Source organism: Molothrus ater, chromosome 2, assembly GCF_012460135.2.
Source record: "Molothrus ater isolate BHLD 08-10-18 breed brown headed cowbird chromosome 2, BPBGC_Mater_1.1, whole genome shotgun sequence".
NCBI lineage: Eukaryota > Metazoa > Chordata > Aves > Passeriformes > Icteridae > Molothrus > Molothrus ater.
In genome coordinates this window covers 81,877,376-81,893,810 of record NC_050479.2, presented here as the reverse complement: position 1 = coordinate 81,893,810, position 16,435 = coordinate 81,877,376, and the positions used below count along the sequence as shown (strand labels likewise).

At 37.8% G+C, this 16,435-nt stretch overlaps 1 protein-coding gene across 1 annotated transcript in view; it reads left to right on the top strand.

The window, feature by feature from the left end:
• The window catches only part of TMEM135 (transmembrane protein 135), a 156,625-nt gene that overhangs the window by 53,928 nt on the left and 86,262 nt on the right, over positions 1-16,435 (top strand). Inside the window, exon 5 of the mRNA XM_036388077.2 lies at positions 14,378-14,443. Coding sequence (XP_036243970.1) covers positions 14,378-14,443 — 66 coding nt within the window. The remainder of the gene's footprint in view (positions 1-14,377; positions 14,444-16,435) is intronic.

Below are 16,435 nucleotides of genomic sequence, written 5' to 3'. Positions count from 1 at the left end.
AACAAACACTGGTGGTGACTGCACTGGTCTTGTAAATTATTTATCGTATCTCTAAGGCTTTACTGTGGCGTAAGTGCTGCTGTGTTAGCTTAAATTGTTCACAAATATGTCATGTCGGATTAAATGCCTGTGCAGAGTTTATGTGTGCCTGGGAGCAATGCTTCCTGCTGTCTGGGGTGGGATTGGGGGGTGTGTGTGTGCAGCTGGGAGCACACAGACCTGCCCTTACTCTTGTAGTGAGTGAGTGACCAGAGCAGGCTAAACACGAAACCTGGGGCTTCATGCTCTGCTTCCAGTAGAGCAGATGCTGCCTTACACAGGGCAGTCTGTCTGAGTGCTTTGTGGCTGTAATGTTCTGTGAGGTCTTGGGTATGTCAGTGGTGGCATTGTTTTGCTGCTCACCTCAAGTTCCACGTGTCGGGAGCCCAGGGGCTTTGCCTGAGGGAAGCAGGAGCCCAGGATAGGGTGTGCAGCACCTCAGGTTGTTCTGCTTTTGATTTAGTATGATGTACTTTCTGTACAAAATACATCACATTTTCAAATATTGGCAAATATTTGCCACAAATGTGGCTAAGTGACATCTTAAGTGCATATTACATGCATTGTCTTATATATGTCATGTGTCTTCCTGTACTGTAGTGTGCTCTGCTGCTATAGTTATTCAGAATATTTATTGAATATTCATATTCAGATATTGCATAACAAGCTTTTTTTTTCCATTTTAAAACTAAACTTGGGCATAAAAGCATTACAAAACCAAAATTACCTTAGTATTTACAGTTCTGTCTTATCAATATGTACCTCAAACCTTTTTTGTTCCTATAGGAAACAAGCCTTTTTTCAAATTTCTTAAACTTCTATTACTGGACTGAAGTGTTAACCTTAAAAGACTTTTAAGAGTTAGTGTTTGAAATTGCTAAAGCTGTTTCTGACAAGTAATGGGAGTCTTGGAGTAGTAAAGTCAAAAGTGGAAATTGCTAAGTTAATTAAATTTGTCTTAATGAAAGGATCAAATTTGTAGCTCAGTATGCCAAGTTCTTGGAAGATAGTCTTTTTCTTCTCAGAGATTGTCAGCTATCAGCTGTGACACACTGGTACACATTCAAACTCCCACATTTTATATGTACATTTATGTATATGTATATTCACACCTGGTGAAAGAGAAGAGAAAGCCTTTGTCCTTTTGTATGTTTTCCAGAATTAGCAGTAAGTAAAAATGTTAAAAGGAAACGTTTGATTTGTGTAGGCATGGGTTTAATTAATACAAGTCTATGTTCTGTAAGTGTTGTGTTAGTAAAATTTATGAAAGAGCACTAAAATGCATTAGGGTAATTTATGGCCCAAATAAATGTCAGTTGCTAAGGTAGACTAGTATAGAAACAGTGTAACTAGGATAAAAAAAAAGTGAAGAACTAGAGTAAGTTGCAAACATTGTAAGAACAGCGATACAATTCTTTCTTTATGTTCACCCAAGTAAGTATAAGTTCATTTATGATATATTTATTAACAGTCTCAAGCTAATAAAACAACACTTACAGAGCAATTTTGGGCACTTTCCAGCTCTCTGTATTGTGCAGCAACAAGTTAGGCCAGTGCTTTTTTTTTTATATTAAGGAAAAAGGAGGGAATCTGTACTCCTGGCTCCTTTATAAGGTTGTTAAATGTGCCATTTGGCATTTCAGAGCACTGCTTTGCATTGTGCTCAATTAGTGCAGACGAGGCAATCACAGCACCAGTTTCAGAAATGTGCCTAATTACTATAAACCACTGAGGGATCCATTCATTCTGCCTTTCTGGCTCTGTGGGTGCCAGCCACGGAGACTCCAGCAATTTCTGAAGCCTAATCCCAAGTCACTTCTCCATGTTTCTGTGGCACTTGCATTTTGGAAGCTGTAATGGGGTCTGGCTGTTTATGACCATGTGTTGCTCTGCAACTGTATCTGTAGTATATTCTGGAAATGAGACCTTGGTTTATAGGAAAGGATTGAGAATGGCCCTTTAGCCCTTTCTACATACACATGCACACATACTTCCCTCCTAAAAAATGATGTGCCTTTTTATGTTTTATTTTAAATTATTCTGACTCCTTCCACAGAGAGTCTTTACTAGTTATGAAGGCTATGGATCAATTTTTGGAATATTATTTCCTTGTAGCCTGTGCTAGTCATTATGATTTACTGGCTAGTTTGATGACAGCCCTCTTCCAGCTTGATGACAAACCTTTCACATTAGCCTTTTTTGGACACTTCTCTTTGGTAATTTATTTTTGAACAGCTACTGTGCATTTACATCCAGACTTAAGAAAGATGAGCGTTGGCTAATTGCTTTGGTAAGACATGTATTTGAAAAAACAAATCCACCCTCACTGCTCTAGTTGAAGCTGTTTTATTTGTAGGCTTTTGTAAAGTGGTAATTGATCCTTCTCTCTACTGAGCAAAGGAGTTGACTGCTATTGGAAAGTGTTTCTGTATAGATACTTGTGTGAGCATTAAGCATGGAACAGAGATGTCTTGGAGGAACATCTTACTGTTGACAGTTCATGCTGACAGTCTTTCTGGTGTTTTGATTATGCAAGTTCTTTAAGGGCCAATGAAGCCCATCCATTTTAGCACCATTTCTTTTTTTCTCTGTATATTCTGTCAGTGAAGAGGTGAGACCTTAAACATCTGATAGATGAGAGGGAAAAACTTGTAGTGAAGACCTGACCTGACATATGGTACTTAAACCTATCATGGTGCTAGCTACTCTGCAAAACAGAGGCATCCTTTTTTCAGCCATATTTTGAAAACTTTCTGAAGAGTGAGTCCAACTGAAATATTCTGATTTATGTTCTTGTTTGACATTTTTGCACTTATCAGGATTAATTTGCTCATTTGATGGGGCGCACTGTGTGTTTTAGGCTCACTTGATTGTCTGCTGTGGTTTCTAAATTGTTTTCAGTGTTGCTATATTCCTTAGACAATTCCTTGTTCTGTAATGGTCTACTTGTTGTAATTTATGTACTTTTTCCTTAAGAAGTATGAGCTATTATTTGGCTGTGCTAATGTACAGAGTGGTTAAATAAACCTGTCTGTGCAATCCAGTGCAGTTTGTGGAACAGACCCACTACATGTATTTGGTACCATTAAACCTTGCCAGGAATAACGGTACATTTTGTTCCCTGTCAAAGATCTTCTTTCTTGTTGTTTTGAACTTGGTTAAAGTGCTGTAAATCTTAAACTCTCTATAATTTTGTTGAGTTCATTGCATGTTTTAAATAAAGAGAATAGGTAAATGTAGTGTGAATAAACTGGTCTGGTGAAGAGATTCTGTTCATCTGTCCCTGAGGCTGGAAGCAAGACTTTGAGCTATATTTGAATTGAACTTTAAGCCATCTCCTCATTACCTTCCCAACATCATGATACAGCCTTACATCACTTGGACTAGCTTAGGGCCCTGCTGCAATTTCTGATTTAGTAAATCTAGCAGTAGATGTACTAATAGTGCCTCCTGTGATCTGAATCAGTGGCCTTTAACTGTGCAGTCACTGTCTTTTCCTTGGGAACATTGCTCATTCCCAATAAGAGATTATAGATGTCTTGCACATTAGCAGCTGCTCAGTTTCATAACTCTAACTAAAAATTCCATAAGATACTGGTTCCTCCAGGGGCTTTTCTCTTACTCTCCTTACCTGCAGTCTGTAAATACTTCACAATCTCTTAAAATTTATTCTCATGAGTGAACTCTGAGTGATAAATATAGTAACCATGTTTTGCATGAGAAGTAGAATCATAGAATTATTTATTTGGATTGTGTTCAAAAAGTATTCAGTAACTTGGTGTGATTCAGTGTTAGAAAGCTGAGGCGTTTGTCCTTGACTACCTCCAAATTTCTTTGGTTACATTTTTTACCACATTGAAATTGTAATTGTTCTGTATGTTCTCAAGGCAGTGTATGGAAATAACTAAGTGAATATTCTTTATGACTTTTGGGAGGTAAATGAAAAGTATTACTCCTCTTTTGGATGAGGAATTGGTAGTACCATCAGGAGCAGATTTTTAGGATCTCTTAATTGAGGGTCTCCCACCCTTGGGAAAGAAGACCACGCTACTTGCTTACAGAAGAATCCTCTGTGTTTCAATTGTCCTGCCTGATGTCAGATAAGAAAAACAAAAGCTAGAATCTGGCCCTCCTTTCTGCACTCTACTTGTTTTACCGGTAATCTTGTTGTGTTTCCTTGAGTTTTGCCTCCCAGGTTTTAGAGAAAGAGGAGAGGGGTTTTACAGACCTGGCACTGATTGCCATGTAGCTTCATTTCCTTCTTTTAGCACTGTCTTATAGCAACCATCTGAATTTTGATGAAAGTCATATATCCCCTGAGACAACTCACACATTAAAATAGAAATCAAGTCCCATATTTCTTGAGTTAGATTAGGCTACACTTTTTTCTCTATACAAAACCATTATTGTTAGGTTGACAAAATTAGTTGGCAGCAATTACCAAATTATTATACACCAGGCAAGAATATTCCATAGTATTGAAGTCAATTCACTACAGTAATTTTGGTGCCTGCAGTGTTCTTGAGTAGTTCTGACTGAAAGCCTCTCTGGATCTAATGTGTGTCAGGATATGGAGGTTGTAGCCAACTTCATTTCAGGTGGCTTGGGTCCGAGTCTGGCTCATGCCTTGATTTTTAAGGGCATTTTACTAGTTCAGCTTGCTAGAGGTGCTTTCTTCTGCATTGACATTTACTGCTTGTTCTCTGGTCATGCGGCTGGGCTGGATGCAGTAATTCATCCACTGCAGGGTCAGGGCAGCTACCTTCCCTTTGTGGAAAACAGTCAAGAGCTAGAAGGAGGAGTATCGATCTGGGATGACAGAGAAACAGAAGGGAAGTGTTTTAGACTTATGGGTAAATCCTAAAGATTTGTATGTTTAGAATTCTTTAGCTACAAAATTAGAGATAGTGAGTTCTCATGCCTTTTGTTTGAGCAGATTTGACAGATTTTACTACTTTTTGCTGTTGTACATGTGCGTAATGCAGCAGGGCTTGTGGAGTACAGCTGCACCATGGCTTCTGTCAACAGCCTCAATGTTGAAAGTAGACATGGCTCTTCTGATGGTGTATGTGAAGGAGAAGTGTGGCTTCCTCCTGAGATTAGTCTTGTGATAAAAGTTTCCTGCTTTTCTTAAAAAGAGAAAACAGCATGCATGCATGCTTTGCTATGGGCTTTGCACTGCTTGGCAGAGAGGATGCTGGATTCTTAGATGCTGGAGGGACTGTTTTCCTGTCAATTTTGAGGAAAAATGCTTGGGAATAAGAATTCTTGCTCATTTAGTTTGTCTGAAATGGCTTCACTTGCAAACTCTTGAGTGTTGTGCAGCCCATAAGTGAGGGTTTCTATTAGTTACTCATGGCCAAAATAAGAACAACTTTCTTGGGAACGGGAAGCATTTGACCAGTGTTTTCGCCAGTTTGCAAAATACTGTTCTAAGCAATTAGCTCTCCTAAAATTTTTAGCTCTCTTAAAAAGAAAAAAAGTTGAATTAAAAATGATTCAGAGCACCACGTTACTAATGGTAGTTAATTGATAGCACTAATTAACTAATGGTAGTTAATTACCATTCCCTAGATAGTATACGGCTTTTTGAATTTTCTTGCTGGTTATTTTATATTAAGTGGTTTCAATCACAATCAGTATCTGATTTAGTTAAGTGTTTTATAGATAAGAGCATATGATAAATCACAGTTTTTTATTAGGTCATCACCAGAACAGACATATTCTTCCTCAAAAGCAATTTAGCTTTTCTCTACCATCAGTAAAACTTTTTTATAAGCTGCCTCAAAGATGAAGTAGTGTTAACCTGTGTGCTCTGTTTCTAATTAGTTCTGAAAGATTGTGTGACATATATGTGTTTAAACAACGAAGTGTTTAAACTTCGGCTGGGAAGTGAGTTAAGTGTCCCATGCAAAGTTGATGTAATCTATTGTACTGTTTACACCATGGTCGTGATAAATCACTAATTTTAAAATGTTTTTTGGATTGTATTCATATTAGTTTAGCACACAACACTGTGAGTAAATCACAATACATGGAAACAAACCAAATGAGACAAAGAAATTTCTGTTCCATTTGCAAATACAGAGAACTACTACTTAAAATTGCTACCAGTGGGAAATGTAAAAGGTGAGGTAATCCCCTAAAGAAAAAGGGCACTGGTTGTGAAACACATTAAATGTAAATCTTGTAAAACTTGTAGGGAATGTACTGAAGTACTGAATTGAACCCACTCAGAGTTCATGCTAACAAGAAATTCTGGTCAATGAAGGCAGATAAAGGAATTGTAAATGACTGTTTAAATTAGTCTGGAATTCCAGAACATGTGCTTGGATAATATGAAATAAAGCTGTCTAAATATGCAGCTCTCATTAATTTCCTGGTCATAGTGAATGTCTGTTACAAGATCCAAGGCTGGAATAGCTTGCTGGTGTTTACATATCTGCCATTTTTCAGGGGTTAGAATGAAGACGAGAAATCAAGGAACTTTTGATTTTGCTCTCTGTTGTCCCAATAACACACTAAGGAACTACAGGTGGACCATGAAAGCTCACCTCACCTTTAACTTGTGTGGGAGAAGAATTTGGATTCACTTACTTAAAATAGCTTGGGAATGAATTCTACAGGAACATCCTGGTGGCTGTTGCAATGTCACACACTCTGTCTTCTCTTCTGTTATGTTTCTTTCACCAGTGCTTTTAAGATGAGGAGGGTGTGGTGCTACTAACTTGCAGCAAAGAATCAAAATGGATGGACAGGCAAAGATGTAGAAATAAGTGTAGGATGATCAACAAGGCCAAATGTAAGATGCTGTACTTGGGTTGGGGCAAGTCCAAGCACAAATACAGGTTGAGCAGAGAATGGATTGAGAGCAGCCCTGGAGAGAAGAACTTGGGGCTGTTGGTGGATGAGAAGCTCAACATGACCTGGGAATGTGCACTCACAGCCCAGATAGCTGGCATCATCCTGGGCTGCATCCAAAGCAATGGGGGCAGCAGGGTGAGGGAGGGAATTCTGCCCTCTGCTCGGCTCTCATGAGACACTACCTGGAGTGCTGTGTCCAGCTGTGGGGTCCCCAACATAAAAAGGACTTGGACCTGTCTACAAAGATGATGAGAGGGCTGGAGCACCTCTCTTATGAAGGCAGACTTGGAGAGTTGTGGTTGTTGAGCCTGGAGAAGATTCCAGGGAGACCTCACTGCACCCTTTCAGTACTTGAAGTGGACTTAAGAAAAAGATGGGGACAAACAATTTAGAAGTGTCTGTGGTGATGGGATGGGGTTCAATGGTTTTAAACTGAAAGAGGGCAGGTTTAGATGATATGCAAGAAAGAAATTCTTTTCTGTGAGGGTGATGAGGCACTGGAACAGTTTGTCCCAAGATGTGGCTACCCCATTCCATGGAAGTGTTTAAGACCAGATTGAATGGGGCTTTGAGCAACCTGGTCCAGTGGAGGGGGTCCCTGCCCATGGCAGGAGAGTTGGACTAGATGGTCTTTAGAGGTCCTGTCCAACCCAAACCATTCAATAATTCTGTACAGTGTTGGAGTTCATTGCAGCTCTGGATTCAGGGCAGTGTCGCTGTTTTATCCTGAAAACTTGGTGACTACATCAAGCCTTGTCAGACCTGCTGTTTCTGCATGTTGTTCCTTCAGCAGCCTTTGGCCAGGCAGCAGCAAAGTTCTCCATGGATCAGTTTCAAATGGGATAGAGGGAGATGGTGCATGATGAGTGCTCCTTCTCAATATTTTGGAGCTGAAAATCTGAAGATTGTGCTGCCCCTAAATCCAGGGGTGATCAGTGACTGTACAAGCAAATGTGCTTGTATATTGCTGGTCTGGCCAGACTGGTGTATCAGCCACTGTCTTTTCTGCTCTGGCAGCATTACTAATCAAAACCAGCTTTGACAGTTGTCATGTGCTTTCTGCAGCCTGGCTTGCAGCTGTTTGCTGTCCTTCTGCTGTGTGATTGGAAAAAAGGAAGGTTTTAGTTGGCTTCACTGGATCATTTCTCAGATGCAGAAACCTCTGTTCTATGATGATGGTGGGGCAGGCTGCTTGGACCTTCTTTCTCTGGCATTTCTGTCAAGGCAGGGGAGATTAAATGGCCTATTTCTGCAGTTTCCCATGCTGGCTGCTGGCCTGGTTTGTGGGTAATTCAGTTCATGAGCATTATACTGCTGGATTTTTTTTTCTGGCTTCCTGATACTTCATTAATTGCAATGTTGAGCCCTTTCAATCCTTTGTGCAGAGAAAACTAGAAAAAGGTGAAAGTCAGTTACAGGCTGGGACCAGGAATCCCAATGTAAATACCAAGCATTTTTTGTGAGGGGGCTGGGAGGAAGGAAAGGGAGAGAAACAGGTAGAAGAGAAGTCAGGAGAAAAAAAGCAATTATCATGATCTTGGCAAATGTTACAAATACCACAACTGCAAACTACTAGCTTCAGATTAAGATAAATACATACAATTTGTTCATTTGTTGAGCATGTGTTCTGCAGTTTTAAATGATGAAGCTCTTTAAGGACAGGCTGAGGTTCCTGAGCAGACTGCAGCAGGGAGGAAGATCAGGATAGTTTAGTTAGTTAGGTAGAGGGTAGAGATAAATTGGTTCATAAGGTAGTTTATTAACTCTGAAAGTGCACATTCAGGTCAATGAGCAAACAGAATTTGTAAATGGAATAGAAGTTACACTGAACTGTGTTCAAATTTGACCTATGTTTACATGATAAATCTGCAAATGCTCTCAGGAACAAGCAAGACAAAAAAAGAGTTACTCTGCTGTTAGTCTTGTTAGTTTTAATACTGATTTATTTATTCTGTATTAGTGATGTGTTTTGCCTGTCTCCAAACCTCTAGTTAGGGAAGCAACACATGTTTATTATTTAAGAAAGAAGAACATTTCCAATAGTACTTATAAGATACATGGCCAGATGTGTGCTTTGTTTGCACAAATGTTGGGTAAGTAACCAGAGGAGAGGGATGTCAGGTATTATGGGATGCAAAGATGGGTGTTTGGTGCAACAAATTCTGAAAGCTGAATTTGGGAAACAAATTAGAGATGTTTTGGAAAATCGGTACAAGGCTTTCATAAACTCTGTAAAATATGCTTTATCATGAGGTTTAAATTGTTTAGTCTATAGAGAGTTCACAGTTAAGTTACTTTTATTGAAAGTAAGGGTAGAATACTATTTGATCTATTAATGGGTGACTGGAAAGAGCTTGTGTCTCACTGATGCCAAATATAGGCTGATCTATGAATTGTACAAATAAGGTCCAATAGTTCAGTAACGAAGGCAGAGACATTCAGAGTCATTCAACAAAGTAAAAGATGGAGGTATATGGAATTCACATCTGTACCATGGAATTAATTGAACTTTTAATGGTTTTTCAGAGAGTGGGAATTTGCATATCTGTCTTTTTAAAAGCTTCAGTTCAGCTTCAGTATTGTATTTTAACATATTTATAAAATATTTTAAATCTCTAAAGTATTTAGAATGGCAATGCATTTTATTTTGGTACTGTGGTAATTTCATTAAAAGTTGTAGCAATAATTAAACTCCTCAGTTAAATCTGTCATCTTGAGTAAGGTTTAAATGCAGACAGTTGCTTTACATTTGACTTTTTGTGGACAGAATTCAGGAAAAAAAATTCAAAAACTTCTTCTGTGTTTTCCTAGTCATTATTGCTTCTAAATCTCACCAGATCTTTTTTATCTAGCACTCCTTGTTTTCAAAAGTTGTGTGATGGTTAGCTAATAAGGGCAATAACAATAGTTCATATATAATCAAGTTGAAAGATTGTTATTAATGATTTTGGATAGACTGTCAAAATCCTTTTTTCATGTAATTTGCTTTTCACAAAGAAGCACAAATTTTACAGGCTAGAGCTGTCAGCTAGCTATTGTATCCAAGATCAGCAAACCTAATAAGAGAGAAAAAATGTCTTTTGTGGTATTCCATCCATTTTTATTCTTATAAACAATTTGCATAATTTAAATTTTAGTTCAAATAGGGGTTTTTTTTTCTGTTTTGTTTTGGGTTTTTAATGCACATATAGAAGAAATGCCAAAATTTGTCATGTGATTAAAAAGCATGCATTTCTAAATTCATTAACTTGTGTGATCAATCTCTTCACTACTTGCATTTCCAGTTTTAACTTCAGTAAAACAGTAACTATTCTGATGAGGTATTATGTGAGACCATTTTATTTTTGAGCATACCTAGAAAATCCAAGACATCTGGAATCTAATGCAGTATTTCTGTTTTTCCTACCATTTCCATCAATAATGCACAACTATCTTCCACTTTAGTTCTGATTCATACCAGTGATTTCTCTTTTTTTTAACCCACTTGTAAAGAATTTGATCAGAAGCAACTGCTTTGTTGGAGTGGGAACAGTTGGTCATCTTTGTCTGGAGATGACCTTGGAGCTTGCGCGGCGTTGCAGAGTGTAGCATACCTCAGGCTGCCATTTCACCTCAGTATATTGTAACGCACTACGTGTTCTTGGTAATGAGCAACAATTTTAGGATTCAGTAACAATCATCTTGGCAACACATTTATTTCACACTGAGATCACTAAAACCATGTGTTGACAGTTTGCTTTCTTAGGAACCTCTGACTCCCATGGCTGAGTAGACGGCTTATTCACAGTGAATTGAATGCAAATAAATCTCAAGTTTTTACAGCTTTTTAAAATATCTGATTATATTGTAATAGTCAGTGAAAAACAGTTAAAAATTAGCTAAATTCCTAGTCAGCAGTTTCTTTGAGAATAGTATAATTTCTTGAATGGGCAGTTATGCCTAGTTTGATTTGTGACAGAGCTATGCTTTGCGTACTTTTAGCAGATTTAATACAATGAAATAAACTTGCCATTTCAATATACTTTGTATCTTTTAACACATTACTTAAAAGTAAATCCTTTGAACTCAAATGTCTTTAATAGATTTAGTCAGTGTTAAAACAAGTTGTATGCAAATACTTTGCAGCATGAATATTGACTGTTATTATACTGGTAACTTTGGTAGATTTGAAATTACATACTAAGGATATGTCAGGCAAGATGTGTTCAATAAACTGGATTTTTAGTCAAAGTAGATTTGGTGACCTGTAGGGATTCTTTTACTCTCAGCAAGATATTATTATAAATAGAATTTTAGAAAATACATGAGGTGTGCAAGAATATTGTTGTTTTTATATTGCTGTTGTGGTTCTTCATGCAGCTTTTTTTTCTCTATCCTTTATGGAGCATTAAGTATGATGAAGTTTGTCTCTAACATTAAAAAAAAAATACAGTCCATGTATATTTTGACTTTCTCCACCCTTGTGCTTATTCTTTCATATCCAACATGTGCAGCTGAAATGCCAGCAGGATGCTCTGTGTTTTTGGATTTCCTTGTGTCTTGGCTTGTCACAGTTAGAAACTGCAGGATAGCCTTCCACTTGGCTGGCACAAAGCATTTCCACCACTTAGAGAGAATTTGAGGAATTGGGTTGTGTTTCTTTGGAGAGCAGAAGGAATTTGCAGGTCATCTGTAAATTGCATTTTTTTTGTGGGCTTGTCACTTAAAATGTTGTTTTGAAATGCTGAAACATGTTGATCAGAGAGGTCGTGAGACCTCCAATCTTTGAGATGCTGAAAATGGGCCTAGACAAGCTGGTTCAAGGGAACTTGAGCAGGATCAGAGAGAATCATGGAGTTGTTAAGGTTGCAAAAAGCCTTTAAGGTCATAGAGTCCATCCATTAACCCAGCACTGCCAAGTCCACCACTAAACCACGTTCCCAAATGCTTTTAAATACCTCCAGGGATGGTGACTCAAACACTTCTCATGGCAGCCTGTGTTCAAGTGCTTTACAACCCTTTCCAGGAAGAAACTTTTCCTAATATCCAATCTAAACCTCTTCCCCAGTGTAACTTGAGGCCATTTCTTCTTGTCCTGTCACTTGTTACCTGGGAGAAGAGACTGACCCTCACCTGGTCACAAACTTCTTTCAGGCAGTTCCAGAGAGGGATAAGGTCCCCTCTGAGCTTCTTTTCCCCAGACTGAACACCCCCAGCTCCTTCAGCTGCTTCTCATAAGACTTGTGTTCCAGACCCTTTCCCAGGGCTGCTACACTTCCTTAGACATGGTCCAGTATGATTCTGTTTGTTTCTGCATTTGCAGGGTGGAAGGGAAAAGATAGAAACTGAAGACAGTGTGGAAGCTTTAAAAAACCAGAAGTGTTACAGATAAATTTACATTTTAAGACTGGCAAAATTTTGCTAGCTGATTACTTTTATCATTAGTCTTTGTGATGTTATAGCACTGTGAAGGTGTTAAAATACTCTGAATGGTTGCATCATGCTCTTCTACCTTGTAAAACATTGCCTTACTGAATCTCCACATGTTCACAGGTAGTTTGCTTTGTCAAAAGAATGCAGACCTGAACTATTTACTGCCAGTGTCCACCTTCTTCACCTTAAAGCTTACACCAACAGTAGGCTTGGGCTGATTACTGTTCTGAAAGATGAACTTCTTTAAGCCTCCTCTGGGATTTTGCACACTGAAACGCCCAATAGTGCTTTCTGCAGCCTTGTCATTGCCAGTCAAAGGCTACAGGTGGCCTCATCCCCACCATGCAGTTTGTGTGGGAAGCTGTGTATGTAGGGCTTATCTTCTTAGTGAAGGGTGGCCTACTGGGAGGCATCTGTGATGTTGCATTTGCTATTGCTGTGATTTTTCCTTGTTTCTGAATGGTTTTGAGATCTGGCATTAACGAGGTGAGTACAAGTGTGCTAAGAGAGTCTCTTGCTAGTAGATGTGAACAGAAAGTCACACACACCAGTGGTTTTCAAAAGAAGCAAAAGCAGTTTAGCTGTATTGACAGAATGCTCAATTTGGTTGAAACATCCCTTAAAATATTGGTGAAAGAAGCCAATTTTGTGAAATACAAAAGGCTGTGTGAGGTTCACTTCATCTCTCAGAGAAGAAAGGTTTGAGAAGCAGAATCACAGTGGAGCACTGCCCTGCATCCTTGTGGGTGTAAATGAAGTAATAGATTTTGCAGCCCAGTGTTCTGGAGTGTACACATTCATTTACAGGTGTGTGTGGATTACATAAGGTAATTAAAATATCTTTTATTAAGTTATTTTCTGCAGAAAATTATGTAGGAAGGAGTAAACCTCACTTAATCTGTCTCTTGGAAGACTGATGAATTAATCTCAAGAGACGTCTTTGATACCATATTTATTGAGATACAGCTGTCTTAAGGTAGTGTTGGTGGGAACCCAGCAAGTCGTGTGAGCATGGAAACACTGAGATGCTTTTTTTCCAAATCACTGTTTGGAAAGATAATCAGCTACTACAAACTGCTTTTATTTATAAACTTTCTAAATGTGGTTGTTGTTGTTTGTTTTTTTTTTCCCTAACAGCCTGCTAACTACTCCTTAAAACAGATCCTTAAATGTCAGGGTATTTTTTTAATTAGAACCAGATATTAAAACCATGGTTTTTTGCAGTTGAAATTGAAACCACCTTCACTGTTTGCTATGGAAACAAGTTTTTAAAACAAATCTGTTCATGTGTATGCTGTTATGCCAATCCATTAATTTATGTAACTTGCAGATTTTTTTCATGCTTTTTTCCAACTAGCTTGTAGAAAGATAGGTGTTACAGAACCTATTATAGTCTATATTAAGCCAGTAACCTATATCTGTATCAGAGGTATGTTTTAATTGTCTCACTGGATTAAGGAAAGGATGGGGCAACTAACACAGAAAGGTATTCAACCTAATTAAAGATAGGAGATTTCCCCAAATTTGTATTCCCTGCCAGTTGCACATGACAATGTCATGTTTTATAATCTCACCATTACTGAGAGTTAAGAGGGGCTTTTAGGAATAGCACTGCATCATATTATTTTTTCATACTCATTGGTCAGTTTAAATGTATATTATTAAACAGCAATTTTGAAATTAAGTTTCATGAGTCATGAAATACCATCTGGTTGTTTTTTCCACAGTACCCCACTTGTACTTTATAGCTTCTGGAGGACAATTATCTGGGGCTGAGCATCTCTGACCTGCTCAAAGAGTCTTCTGGAACAGCTGTGATGTTGCCTGAGGGATCATGTACTGTTACTTAGGCTGAGACCAAAACCCTCAATATGTCTCGCCTTCCCTAAACTGTGCAGGTTGTTCTAAAGGAATTACTGGAGCAATTCAATTGTAAAATAGGTGCTAGCAGAAAATATAAAAAATAGGTAGCAGAAAATATAAAAAATGTTATGACAAGTTGAAACAAACTGTCATAAGCTGTATTTTAATGACTAATTTGTCTGTGTGTTTGTTGATGCAGGCCACAGAAACATTGTTCCGAATGGCAGTAGCAAGAGGAGCTATCACACCTTTAAGACATGGAGAAGTAAGGCTAAATATATCTATTTTTTTTTGTTTCTTATTTATGTGTGATGTAATGCTTTATTAATATAGTGATTTATAAATTCCTGGAAGTTTTACTGTCTTCAGGTAAGTGAAGAGAGCTGGACTACATATAATTTGCCTACCTATGCTCCAGTATTGTTTTAATGGAGGGCAGGAACGTAAATACTGCCCAGTCGGAAATGAAGTATTTTTCAAAGAATGCTCTATGCTTCTCTTTGCTTCAGTCATTACTTAGCCATATGATAGAAGTGGCTCAAGAGAGCCTTTCAGCTGCTTTGCCAAGTGCTGAGTTCCAGTTTTTCACTGAATTTTCTCTAGTAAAGATGGTCGAAACTAGAGAAATTCACAGGAGGTCAATATTTGTTACTGGATAGCTGTGGAGGGGTTACTTCATCCTTTGTTCCTTTTGAGTAATAGTAACTTCATGTAATATACAAAGTATTAACACATCAATTATTCCAGAGAGAATAAATATATTTGAATTTTATGTTGGTCATACACACTTCTGTTTGTGGTGAACGTTTTTTTTTCCTTCTTTGTACAGTTTTATATCTGGTAAACATGCTTTTGAATGTTGATGACTAAATATCTCCAATATGAGTTGGTGCCATTTATACTTAGGTTGAATTTAATTAAAAAAATAAAATACTACAGTCAGTCATGACACTGGAAGTGAAGGATGATCTGGGCATTGCCACAGCTGGATGCTAGTGTGTGGAGTTTTTCAGTGTTAGAAACTTCAGTGTTTTTTCATGGTAATATTGTTTTGACCAAATTCCTAATAAGTTTGCAAAAAGTTCTTATCAGAGACACGGTGTTCATTCTGGAATCTTGACCTACACTGACCCTGGAGTCCCAGCTGTGCTGTAAAATGTTCCTTATGCTGATGAGGTTGCCTTAATCTCTTTTTTGTGACAAAACAATGTATCTCTGCATCAGTGTCTGAAGATGTACCTCAGATATCATGTCCTGCCGTTGTCTGTAGTTTTAGCTTTTCTGAATATATGGGTCCTCTCTGAATTTTGTGTACTGTTGTTTTCTACAGAAGAACATAATGCCATTTCCAGAAGTGTTACCTAATATTACCTAATATGTGCATCCTTTCAAAATTCCCTGATTAGGTTTTCTTTTCCATTGAGTGGTACATAATTTTCTATGTTTTAAAGACCAGGTTGCCCAAAAGGTTTATGTAGTTACCCAGTCAGTGATGTGAATTATGGAAAAAGAAAAGTATTGGTTTTCATAAAGAGTAACTAATTACACTGTTAGCAATCCAAAATACTGGAACAACTACAGATGTAATGATGTCTGTTGTGAATAATATTAGTAATTTCTGAATCTGATGCATCTTCTGTTGAGCCAGTTTAGCTCACTGATAAGGTAGAAAAAATTTAAATTTTTTCTTCAGATATTCCTTCTGATTTTTTATCTGTTAAATCACCTCAAAATCTATAGAGAAGCAGAGGAGAAGCAGTAACATAAGTGGTGAGAAGATGTTACCATGGTTAGCAAGAAAGGAAGTGTGAGAAAGTCAGCTTCATTGTCACCATCTTTGGTGTATGGTGTCCTGTGATACTTTTTCTGAGGTATTCCTGGGGCCTCAGTGGAAATGCAGTTAAGACTAAGCTAGATAATTTATAGATAAAACATGTAATAATGGTCCAGAATTGGCTTTTTGTGTAAGAAGGCAGTGGGAGAAACAAGAAAATACCTTTTTTCTCTCTTGTATTTTTATTGGACTTTATGCAGCAGAAAATGTTTTCTCTCAAGGGAAGTATTTTCATTGGATTCCATTGTGTAATTATAATTTACTTAGTCTGAAAATGAGAAATTACATTATTCAAATGAAGCTAATTTTTCCAGAAGAAACATATAATTATCAAGTCATACTAAAAATTTTTTTGCTCTTCCAAGAAGTTGCTGGATGTTTGCACACATAAGTAGAAAGGGAGCTAGAAAAAAAGTTGAATAT